Below are 13,168 nucleotides of genomic sequence, written 5' to 3' on the forward strand. Positions count from 1 at the left end.
TTAATATATTCCGGTTTCGTAATTGTGTTTCAAGTCCGATTAATATGTGGCGTGCACTTTAAATAAGTTGGAGAGATTGTAAAATTTAAAAAAGAAATATATTATTATTTGTCACTAAGAACCGCTGTCACTGATACAGGTCTTCTAATTTTATGTAATAATAATTTTGCTTCAATAACATGTGTCGAACGAGAACATCGTCACTATTATTAGAGTTAATAATGATAATTCCTATCACGAATTGCATCTCATTTTTGCGTTCTGTTTTGTCAGAAAGATGTTTTTTCTACTTTCATATCTGACTACCCTGTTATGACCTTCTAACTTACCTTCTTATTTTAAGTGGGCAGGCTATGACTATGTAAGAGTCATCACATTTTCTTTGCAAAATATGCTCATTACACCCACGAGGGGAAGTACAGTAGTTGGACATCTATAAGAATAGCTTAGTCATTATGCAAAAATTGAAAAATAGGTTAGTGAAGTTTCTTCCAAGGAGAGACGTAATTACGCTTAATATATTCATGGTAAGAGTATTGTTACAAAGTATATTTTTAAAAACGATTTATTATTAAAAATACATTTTTAGAATAAAATACGATTGAATTGTCCGTAGCAATAGACTTGCATACGCCTACACGTACACGATGCATATAACTCTCGCTTAAATACTCCATATAAAACACGAAAACTCATATATGCTTACGGATGGTAACTGACAATATTTATACGGGTTTAATTACATGAATAATTGCACGGGAGGGGGGGGACAAGGGAAAAACCGATATTACTAGCTACAGGAATACTAGAAAATTTTCAGTATTACAATATTTACAACGATCAATGTACCTGCTCGAAAAGTTAATCACAAAATAATTGATTGACTTTTCTTTATTAAAATTTTAGTAAAATCAGAAATTTTCGAATTGAATAATTAACTGGATGACAATTTGCGTGTACGTTTTGGATTTTTATCTACAAAAATTATAGTCAATAGAAAAAATTTTTGAAATCAATAAGAAAATTATTATGTATAGGAAAGTTACATGAAATTCTTTGCAGTGAAAATATTTCAAGTGCACAGCCTAAGAAGTGCACGACATAAGAAATGAATATATAATTTGTAAGACAGTAGTATTATCATGTATATAGTTTTTTAGCTGTCCCCGAAAGTTTGATTAGTACTCCACAACTTTCTGAAAATGCGATGTACGAACGTACCGAGATATACATGAGGTTTCCGAATGATATAATTGGTCATAATCGTGTTTTAGTAATCTTATAATACCTACTAATTGATCATAATAATTATTAAAGATTCATCACTAAGAGCGCCGATGTATCAATGTTGCGGTTAATCTGATTAGCCCTAACAATATGTAACAATACGAATATCATGATTGTCTCTGCACCGAAGATGAATTAACTCGATTTAAGTGTCCTGCATTCCTCATTGTCTGCGAATGATGAATCATGATTGATCGTCGACGATGAAATCACTCTGTTTATCGTTGCACCATGAGTGAGCCATTGAATTTTAGATTCGCTCACGAGAAAACGCAGAATCAACGTGCTCGTAATACATTTAATTAAACGGCAGGTACGTTTCTCCTTGATATCTCTTTTCAACTATATTTCCTAAGAATAAAAAGAGTATAGTTAAAAAAAAAACAGCGTATATTTGCTATCCCATAAAGCCGTTTTATCCACGTCTATTCAAAATAAATCGACGTATACTGTCACAGTCTCCGAAGCCGACCGCCTCGACTGATAGTATCGAAGATACATCCTCTCGCTCTCACATCGCGTCGGCTTTTTGCACGGTCTTTAAATCGTGCTTCTTAATCCCAGGAACGTTCTCCTTTGCTGAGGCGAGAAAGCGAACGGCCGACTCGAGAAAGCAACAACGCACGTTCAGCACAACTCGATAGTTCCATGCAAAAGGATTACGATTTAAAAAAAAAGGAGGATGATTTTTCAGTTGGTACATTGTTCACATTGACGAGAAGACTTCGCGCGTACACTGTACAAAAATTATGTATTTCTTATATCCTAGCTCTACTAATGGTTTATGAAAAAATATCTCTACGTTAAATGGTTATAAATTACTTCTTTTTTATTTTCTTATTTTTGTGATAGTTAAAAAGTGGATCTCTCTCTTCTCTTGGCAATACCAACTGAAAAATTCGCTAATCCACGCTACATCTCTTTTGCATCAAGCCGACGAGTTACGTTGCATTTCACGATTACGCTATTGAGTGTTTCGTGTCTCGGTGATCCTGTCGAACGTATTTAGCGAAATATACCAGGGAAAAATTATCTACAGATATGTAAGGCACGACGCACGCGCGTGTGCGATTATTTCTTGTATCTCGGTAATGTTTCCGTATTTGTATACCGTATATATATATATATATGACCGAACGATTTAAGCGTTAATTGTGAGTTGCGTATAAACGTATTTTCTATAAAAAAATTGAGGCACCATGAATAAACGTACAACTATTGTTGCGCGATACACTAATGATAACATGTCAGCCTGTGCCTTCGAGACAGATCAATTTGCCGGATTTTGTAAAATAACGTGAACAGAAGGTGAAATAATAAATAGCGCGTTGATGTATTGATGTACGCTGATGTAGCCGCGAGAAGAACGCTAGTCATTGATGATATCGTCGCAATTTGGATATTGTTATGATATGCTTGATAAGTCTTTATGTAAAATTTGAATAATCGCGCCGATATTAATCTGCTTTCATCGATCTAATTTTAGGCTGACAGAAACGCGCGATTTCGGGTTGTTCGCAGCACAAGTGCGAATTCACTTCCTAACTAAGAGACTGTTTTAAGAGCCTGGATCTGTCGAGAGGAAACTCGTCACCATTTGTAATCACGATTAATCGCATGTTACACAAAGTTGTTATATGACGAATAAGCATAAGCATGACGTAGTCGCAATGATGATTGATCAATAAAAATAAAGTCAAATGTTTCATAGTTAATAAAAAGTTAATTGTTATTAGCTTAAATAAATATTATGTTCAATGTGCGTAAAAGTTAAATTTTTATCTCTGTGATGGTTTCGAAGTTGATACAACAAGGTCCTTTTAAATAATTTGGATAGTTGCGGATTTCGACGATCGTACAGATCCAGCCTATTGGAAGGGCATTTATCCTAATGATAATCCTTTATCCGGACCGTCATCACAACTTCTCGGTGATGCCCCTCTTATGCTACGTATCCCGTTACTCCCACATTAATATCTCGTTAAGTGTAGTGACTATTTCTACATTATTTACAGAGCGTTACAAACGTTAGCCAGTAACGTTTGTACGTTTCCCGCTGAGATGCTTCACTCGCCACATCGGCATTTGCCGATTCGTCGTTGCAGTTACACGGATACAGCCTACGTATACAGATGTTCTTTGGAAGATAAAGCCAAACATTTCCCGCAGTATGCTTTATAGCGAAATAGATAACTGAATTTTACGATCGCGAATCATGAACGGCAAAAAAGTTTCATAGCAATGTAAGAAGACGCGTAATAAACATAGCATAAATGACAGTGATGGGTGAAGCATCTGGAACACAATAAATTATCAACTGCCGTCAACATTATCTTTCAACGTTAAAGTCATCGTTACCTCTGAGAACGTTCGTCGCTTCGCGACGCCCAGCAGGGCGTCGATCGCCTTTTGTTAACCCGTTGCCTCGCGGGTCTCCTCATCATCTTGACTTTCCTCATCGTCTCTTTCGCTTTTAACCGCTCTCGCGAGGCAGCGGGTCGACACTCGTCGGATTCCTCGCCCGATCGATTGCTGTTCTCGAGCCGAGAGCACACTCTCGAGAACAGCTGACGAGATTGCGTAGTTGAAAAAAAAAAAAAAGAAATCAATATTACAGGCTCTCTACTTTACAGGAATATGCTACAAGTATGGACTTTGGAGCGTCTCTCCCTCTCTTAGTTTCTGAACTCATCGCTCACACATCAATGGAACGCGCTTAGCGACAGCGGTGGTGTGATGGGCGGCAAATGATCACCGCAGGTCGGGAAGTTCGGCGGTATCGGTGGCAGATCCCCATGCGTTCCCACGTGCAGGATCAGATTCATGCCAATCAGTATGTGGAATAAGAAATGGCAATGGAACAGCCAGTATCCTATAAAGAAACTGGCTGTTAATTTCTGCTTGTGATATTAAAAAAATCAGCGTTAAACAGAGCGATTATTTTATGTCGCAATAGAAAGTTTGCGATAATAAAACTTGTAGTGAGAGTAATAACGAATTTTTTAAACTAAATTCCTGTAATTTAATAAAAGTAAAATTACCATTATAATAATTCATCCTGTTGTATTAATGTCGTGGTATTAATTTTGTATTAGCTTCACGAGCACATATCAACAATTTTGTTTTATAAACTTCAATTCTTTATCATGCGTTACGATCTATTTAAAATATTAAAAATTTTTTAAATCATTACCCAGCAATTTTTGTTTTCCACAAAAATAGTTTTGCCAATAGCTTTTGTTACTAAATATTTATTTGCGGTCATCTCTAAAACCGTCATCTCTAAAACAGTCATCTCTAAAACCGTCAAGTCGGTATGAAGTCAACCGGACACATTAGACACAGTATAGTTAGATAAAACATACAACAGTAGGTAGGTCAGCGCATGCAAATGTGCCGTACAAACTTTCGCAATTATGCGAGCAGCTGCAAACGGAAGCCGTTTGCATCTCATCGGACTATCGCGCGAGAAGTTTTCAATTGTCCTTGTTAACTTACCCGGATTGTCCGCGCGGAAGCGGAAGATGACGTAACCGTTGTTGGGAACGGCAATGGTATCCTTAGCGGGGGGCAGGTTGAACTCTCTGTGCAGGAGACCTCGCTTATCGAGATCGAGGGCGTGCTTCAAATTGATTTTCTTTACGTTCCTATCGGGAGAACGGCCGATACCAACCACGTTGAACGCGTATCCGTGCAAGTGGAAGGGATGCGACAAGTTGGGCTGTTGTACTGCAATCGATCGTACACGAAAGATTAAAAGGATATATAGACTTCATAACATTAATACGATTAAAATACATTTCTCACGATAAAAAATTGTATTATAACAAAAGAGAAATTGTACGCTCAAAAATAAGATTAAAATTTTTTTTATTTTTTGACGCTATTTCTTTGAAGTTGAACACTATACCTTTCGGTTCCATACCGAAATAGCCTGAAGACAGCGAGTATGGTAATCGTAGTGTTTGTGGTGTACATACCTTCGTCTACGAGAACCACCTCGACGACCGCGTTATACGGAATGTCGACCTGATGCGTGCACATGCAGTTGGCGCCGCAATCAGCTGGCCTATTATCACCGTTACAGAATTGTTCAGGTGGGATGTCATCGATCTGTGAGAGCGGAGGTGCCGGTGGGAATGTGAACGAGATCTCGTCCACGAGTGAAATCACATGGTCGCCGGTCGGCGCAACTATGAACACACCGGAATTATATAGTGATTATATTCTTCCTGTATTAAGTGAGGGTTAAATGAGGATTATCTTGAAGCGAAAGAGTTTGAAAGTTGAGCAAAATCGCAAAAAAAGTTGCACAATTTTATTAAGAAACTTTAAAAAAGTTTAAATTAATAAAAAAAATAAGACGATGATTACGTAACATTTTATATTTCGATATTACAAACACAAGTGATTTGTATTTTATCGAGCTATATTATCGAGTCAAATTGTCTAGAAAAAAAATGTATAATGAATATTTCTCGCTAAGTACCTAGCAAAGTACTCCGCGTAATTACAGCTTTAGAAATCACCGAAGATATTGCATGCAACGCATGCTTATATCCCTTTTTAAAGGGGCACAGCTTTTCTAAGAAAGCCCAAGAAGTACTTGTCTACGCCAAGCGAAAATCAAACGCATTCATCGCGTGATGCGTTTGCTTCCTTTTTGCGAATTAAGACAGCTATTAGCGTTTTCTTACCGAGGAAGCGATTGTAGGTCTGTGGCTGGAAGACCTCTTCTGGTCTGTAGAACAGGAAGCGGAATGGCAGGAAGATCTTCACGTCAGGGCGTTGCTGAAGAAGACCCTTATCGATGTGGCGGGCGTTCTTCAGTTGACTCACGCAAATCGCATCCTCGCGCGGCCGGTTGCAAATAGCATCCAGAGGATTCAGGACCTAAAGAGAAGAGATAAAAATTTAATCTTTGAGTTTTGATCTTTACTAATTTATTAAGATGCTTCTTAAGTTTAATAGTCGAAAATTTTATTATTAATCTTACATTATATGCACAATTAACTTTTTTACAATTAATATCTGAAAATACAAAGCGCATTCTACAATGCAGACGTACAATATATTATTAGAAGTATATAAATGTATATCTTCACTTATGATGTAACTGCATTAATTATTTCATTAATGTATTCTGAATTTAGTATTATTTAATAAAGCTCTCTTTCAAATAAAAAGATTTCAATTCATCAAAAATTCTTTTGTTCTGTGATACTTTTAAATATTTACACATCTTTCCTTCTATAACGGATGTAGATTGGGAAGTTCTCTATTGTATCGTTTGGAGATAACATTCAAATGTTTTTTCCTACTCTGTTTACATTTATACATTTATACATATTCAATACGACTCATATATTAAAATTGATATCTTATAATTAACATACAATATTTAAATAAAAATTTAAATAAAAAAATTATATCATTTTTTGAAGCTATACGCGAGTTCTTTCTGTTTGTTTTATTCGTGCAGATTTTATGCGAAAAATTTAATCTTTAGTTTTTATTAAACTGTATATAACATGGTGCATGATTTTAGATGATCCCTAGTAAATAAATTTATACTTACAACGCCCTGAGGAAGACCGAAGTCATACGTCGGTGGTGAAGTAGATGGCTGATAAGGACCACGAGCATATCGAAGAATAGCTAGCTGCTGCGATCGCGGAATTCCGCATTCTCCGAGAGAACGAAGTTGGATCCAATAAGCACCGACAGGCTGATCGGCATTTATGACGAAATCGTAACGTTCACCTAAGAGAGAATGTAAAATTGACGACACTTAGCTCTGGATGACAACTTTTGAGATTAAGTTTTAATCGACTTTGTGAGGAATGCGCCATTAAGGCGTTAATTGTGTCCAATAGAGCCTGTCGTATAAGTGATTGTTTTTAAAATAATTTTTCAATCAAGTATTTAATTGAATTAATTATTTGTCAAATAACATTTTAATTTATTATTCAGTTTGTGCATTTATAATATACTTCAGCACATTTGATTTCTTTTAAATGTTCAAACATCATAAAGTTCATGTTCTCAATATTTTTTTGCCTACCCTCATAAATTATTTAATAATCATTTAATTTTAATAAAGAAGTTATAATAAATTTAGATTAGTTGCTTTACCTGAGAATGAAATAATAGTATTAACTTGTACTGGTTGCACTGCTTCACCATCGGTGGCGATAACCGTGAGAGTGTGACCCTCGAATGTAATTTGGGCGGGGCATACTGATCCATATGAATTAATCAATCGGAATCGATAACGACGACCCGGAGTTATCGTGAACACTTCGAGAGGAGTGTTTGTCATAAAACCGGTATTAGGATCCTGCAATAAAAAATACAAGCTATTAAAATATTGGAAAATAAAAAATATCAATAACTATATAACGTACAGTGACTTTTGCAGTTTTTGCAATTTTTATATTGCGTTTGGAAAATATAAATTATTATTAAATTTGTTTATACACAAGAATACAAATCTTTAAAAAGGTTTCTATCACAAATCATAAATTGAGATGTGCTTGTCTAATAACGTTAGATAATATTGTTCTCCATTCAGAATGAATTAATATCCTGTGACGTACCCTGAATTGACCTTTCCCGTTGATCAGCACGCTTTCAGGTGCTTGACCGGTGTTGACTGCAAGGCGGCCGGGGAAACGCTCGACGGCGCTCTCGTGGAACCAGTCACTGATGAGTATCACGTGCGTGGTTAAATCATAATCGTACAGATTGCTATTGGGATCTTTACTCGGTGGCTGTCGGATTACTATGCTTCCATAGAGACCATCTATCTTTTGCATGCCAGTGTGAGCATGCCAGAAATGTGTGCCCTCATTTCCGGCTGTCCATTGATACCTTCATATGCCATATAATTATTTTATTTATAAATCATTAATAAAATTATTACATAAATTTCATGATACATGTATTGAGAAATAGGTATACCGTATATGTATAAAGCTGAATTTAAATTTTGAAAAGTATAAGTTTATTAAGATATTTTTTCGATAATTGGTTCTATTTACTGATATTTATTATATTAAAAGTAAGATCGCGTACCTGAACGTATTACCCTCTTGAATTGGGCACTGTGTCACGTAAGGTACACCATCGTAATACTGAGACCCTCTTTGCCACACACCGTGCCAGTGAATCGTGACTTCCATTCCTTCTATGTGATTTTCCACATCAATAACGACTTTGTCACCCTGGCAAACCTGAATGCTAGGTCCAGGGATCATCCTGTTCGCGGTCAGGATACCTCGCTCCACTCCGTCCGCCAAAACACACTGACATTCGCTCCACACGGAGTTGGTAGCGTTCGGTGTGCATACTTGACACGCTCTGAAAATTTATGTCAAGTTTACACAATACTGATGAAGAAAGTTAAGCAATTCATATATCCCCATAGTAACTCTATATAAATATAATATATAGAGCAGCTTAAATTCAACTACATTTTCTGCTAATAAGAATTCATGTTGTTCCCCAAAAATAAATCTTCTCGATTAATAAAAATTTGTGCATATAATAAAAACAATTTATTTTATATTCATAAAATAAATTTATAAATACAAAACAATGTAATAAATTTCAATTTATTATAGCAAAGAAACACGTACAGTCGCTCTTTTACAGCTTCCATCGTTAATCGAGATATTTTGTAGGAAATATGTACTTACGCGCCGAGTACGGTGTAATACTCGAGTGTGAAATGATAATAGCATATCCTGGGAGGCTCGCTTTCACGGCAGGCGCGAGCGCACTCATCAGGCGATGAGAGCGACGGATTTCGGCGCAATTCGGCGGTGGCGCGTTCATTATAATCGAGAGGTCGCGTCCTCGGCGGCCTTATCGTCACTCCTCGACTACCGAGGTTGTCGATCCCACCGAAACCACTACGGAACCCTCCGGCACTTGGGTGGGTTTGCACCAGACCATGTGCCGTAGGGAAGAAAGTTGCGCTATTGTCCTGAGAGAAAAGGTCGGTTTTGAGGGTGGGACTCCAAAAGGCCGACGATGACTGGGCTGATGCTACTTGATCGGCAACAACTATATAACATTCGAATAAAAACGAAAATTCACAAGAGGTTTAGGTACAATTAATATGTACGTTAACACGAAAGTGTTGGATGTTACTAAGAAAGTTATATGAGCTTACGTCGTACTCATAAAATTATTCAAATTCAATGTTTAATCGTTATGTTACTAAAGACAATACAGGCGTTTTATCAAACATTATAAAGAAATAAATGTCATTAATATTTTTGGATGTCTATTTTCAGAACGTTACGCGTAAGAGTTATTAGCGATTTCGGAACATTATTTTTCCTGAATTCTTTTTTTTTATCTTAGCAATAATTTGCAAGTTCTGCTAGCTATCCGTTTTATAGATAAATTAACTCAATTAGAATTAGAAAATAGCTTTCCAGGAAAACCTAAATGAGAAGCAACGAAAGATATAAAATAGAACTCGTATCTAGGCACTTATTCTTCTACCAGTGATACAGTGGATTGCTAACTTGCGAAATAAGTTTCTCGTTACTCGTGAATTTTGTACGACCAGCGTGTGATATATCATTATTTTGTCGTAAGCTACGAACGATGTCGTAACTCTATCATTAGCCGTCTTTCTGTTTCTATTCCGGCATCGATTAGTCGTGTGAGCATACGATGCAGAAGAAGCAAGAAAAGTTTGACTATAGTAATTTCGACTCGTTACGTATTACGCTTAATAGAGTTTCAATTTCCGGCAAATTTATGAAAAACTGTACGTACGTCGAAATCGAAGCCCAATTCAAATGACTTCACAACAATGCACAAGCCAAACAAAAATCTTCTAAATTTTCCATCGTGTTTTGTAGTCGCGCAATATTTATTCATTTGCGGAAAATTATTTTCGAGTAGAAAGCTAAGTTTTTTTTGCAGTATTATCAGATTTAGATTAGGTCTAATAAGTGCACTTAAATACGAGACGTGAAAGTTCGATAAAATCCCGACATTCTTGTGCAGATACAAATGGCATTCTTATTTAGAGAGGAGGTATACAAATCTCGATCGTAATTTAAGAGATTTTACGTGTCTTCTTAATCTAGGAAGTGATCCACATATTCGACATATTTTAAAATGTTCGCAGGCTTTTCATATATTTTATTTTCTATTTATTGTAAAATAAATATATCAATATAAAACCGTTTATAATTATGCATACCTTTAAAATAAATATAACTTCCATTTTTTCAAAAACAAGCATACTTTTCCAAAATTGATTATTAAAAATTCAAAAAAATTATCCTCTTCTCTCTCTCTCTTTCTATTCATAGCATAGATAATTTTCTATGACAGTATCTACATATAGTAACTACCAATTCTTAAATATCCGAGATTGATTTCTATTTTATTAAATAATTGTTATTGGATATCATTATTTTCAAACAGTACTTTTATTAATTCGTCATTGCATAATGATCAGATCAGATTCTTTGATATGAAATTACATGAAAAAAAGAGAAAACTACTCGTGCATTGTAGTCACGTTTGAAGTCAGCAAAGGTATGCTGTGATAGAATGCGCTATTAGTAAAGATCAGTTGCCGCTGTCCGAGATTTATCTCGTGGGATTTTTAAGGTATAACATCCAATATATTTCATGTTTTACTGATTGATCATAAGGCTCGTTCTCGGATAAGTATACGATGAAAAACGATTCAATAACACTTTACTTTACACGATGTAGATCTAAAGCAATTATTTGATTTTTGCTAATATTATACTGTCTTAGTTCGGATTGAACAATGTTCTAAAATATTGGGTTTAAAATTACCCTTAAAATCAGATTTCACATGCTCTCTTTAAAAATATTTTTAGTTTGTCTCCTAAAATAGAAATTGTGTCAAAATCAAATATTATTTTTATATGAAATGTATTTTGAATGTAACACATTTTGTAACACATCACAATTTATGCAAAAACTTATGTATTTGTAGGCTGATGTCGCAAATTCATGACCTTCGCTAGTAGAAAAGAAAAGAGTGTTTTCCAATAATTGCAACAAGGAGTTCGATGTAATTATTACTGGAACACAACTTTGCGCCGCTTTTTTTTCGCGGTGGTACCGACATCTCCTACCGTTCTTACAAGCGAAACTATTTTCTTACTGCTTTATGCGAACCGCTTTCTTCCATCGTAATGATTTCGCAGCGTCTCTTTGACGCTACTGAAAAACAACCGCGGAAAAAAACCTTGAACACCATAGTTCATATTATGTGCATAATACATATTTGTTAAAAGTAAAAGTTGTAAGTTTAATAAAATAATAATGAAATAATTCAATAAAAATTTTCAAAATAATTTGTTTTCAAGAGATTTGGTTCTCAGTCGTACATAATCTTCAACTCACTCTAAACTCTATGACTGAGAACTACAAGTCTTGACTATAAGTCTTGAACTATAAGTCTTGATCAAAAAGATATTACAATAATAAAAATAATAAAATTCTACGTTTGTAATTGACTATAAAAATATCTAAATATCTTTCATTTTTTAAGAAGTAACACTTTAGAAAAAGTGTTAAATATCTCAAAATGTTACACAAATTTTTTTACGGAATTTTTTTTTATATTTATAGTTGTCTGTTCTCGACGACAGAAACCATTGTTCCGGATTGTTCTACTCTGATTCATTTCGTGATTACGTGAATGACTTAATGCGAGCGATCAATCCTACGATCGGTCTCGTTTCGGATCCTGCGAAATTGCATCGGGGTATAAATGCGAGCCGTACGCTCGTTAATCTTTTTTTTTTTTTTCATTGAAATCGTTACACGTTATACGGCGAGTGATGTAACGGGACACGTGTTGAACTAGAAGTTTCTGTGATCTGCCCGATTAAATCGGATCGACGTCGATCTGTATCACGTTGAAGTCAGAGCAGCGTTTTCCGGCGGACCGTAACGCACCACGAGAAATACTATTCCGATTGCCGAATGATTTATATCCCGATGAAAGTCACGGTGCGCACTACTACATTCGCTACTGTCGTGCGTAACGTCGATGCTACGAAGCTTATCCGCTGGTTAACAAAATAATGATTTTGTAACGATAACGATGTTATAACCGTACAAGTCAAGCTCCGTAAGTCATGCTTGTTTATCTAAATAAGAATTTTTCATCTAGCAAGGTACAGTCTGGGAGAGTCTGTAGCTCGCCACGTGTTGTCGAGAGCATTATTCATTGAATAATGCACAGTTGCACAAATATTATGTTAATAAGATATATTTCCGTGATACCGGATTGCAAAATAATTCATTTTGCATTCAGTACTTGCAAAACAATATTAGAAATGTAAAAATACACCGCAGACTTTATCATACGCTTAGATACAGATTTGAAAATCTATTTAAAAATTGCTACTGTTACAGAAAGACAGTATGAATAACGTATGTATATTTTATAATATAGATGTAATTAATTTAATAGTACATAATATTTTAATTTTAGAGCAAACAATTTAATTGCGTAACAATGTAACAATGTAAAACTAATTTATTGAAAAAATATTGTGTGTACCTTCTATCATAAATTTCACGTTGAATCTTTTGATGAGAAATGTCAGGTTCCTTAAAACATTTTTGAAATGTTTTTCAAAATTTTCATGTTTTACTAAAAAGATCCTTTTATTAAAGATCCTTCCAAGACAAAAGATTTCTGAATCTTTGCCGCGAAAGGACCACTTGCGCGGTCGGTAGGAACCGTTACGTGGATGCCCGCCGTGACGATGACAATAAGGCGATGAGGCAATGTCGTGCTAGTTCGGTCGCGTGATTTAGAGTGAGTGCATAATGCGGGCATGTAATGACTCGCCCC

At 35.5% G+C, this 13,168-nt stretch overlaps 1 protein-coding gene across 1 annotated transcript in view; it reads right to left on the bottom strand.

Annotated features, from left to right (window-relative positions):
• Positions 1-549: 549 nt before the first annotated feature.
• Positions 550-13,168, bottom strand: part of LOC105193746 (laccase-5) — a 51,989-nt gene continuing 39,370 nt past the window's right edge. The window contains exons 2-10 of the mRNA XM_011158323.3: positions 8,988-9,357; positions 8,365-8,649; positions 7,887-8,160; positions 7,423-7,627; positions 6,866-7,050; positions 5,985-6,180; positions 5,268-5,480; positions 4,786-5,016; positions 550-4,159 (exon numbers count right to left, since the gene is read on the bottom strand). Coding sequence (XP_011156625.1) covers positions 3,990-4,159; positions 4,786-5,016; positions 5,268-5,480; positions 5,985-6,180; positions 6,866-7,050; positions 7,423-7,627; positions 7,887-8,160; positions 8,365-8,649; positions 8,988-9,357 — 2,129 coding nt within the window. The 3' untranslated portion in view covers positions 550-3,989. The remainder of the gene's footprint in view (positions 4,160-4,785; positions 5,017-5,267; positions 5,481-5,984; positions 6,181-6,865; positions 7,051-7,422; positions 7,628-7,886; positions 8,161-8,364; positions 8,650-8,987; positions 9,358-13,168) is intronic.

The sequence above is a fragment of the Solenopsis invicta genome, chromosome 2 (genome assembly GCF_016802725.1).
Source record: "Solenopsis invicta isolate M01_SB chromosome 2, UNIL_Sinv_3.0, whole genome shotgun sequence".
NCBI lineage: Eukaryota > Metazoa > Arthropoda > Insecta > Hymenoptera > Formicidae > Solenopsis > Solenopsis invicta.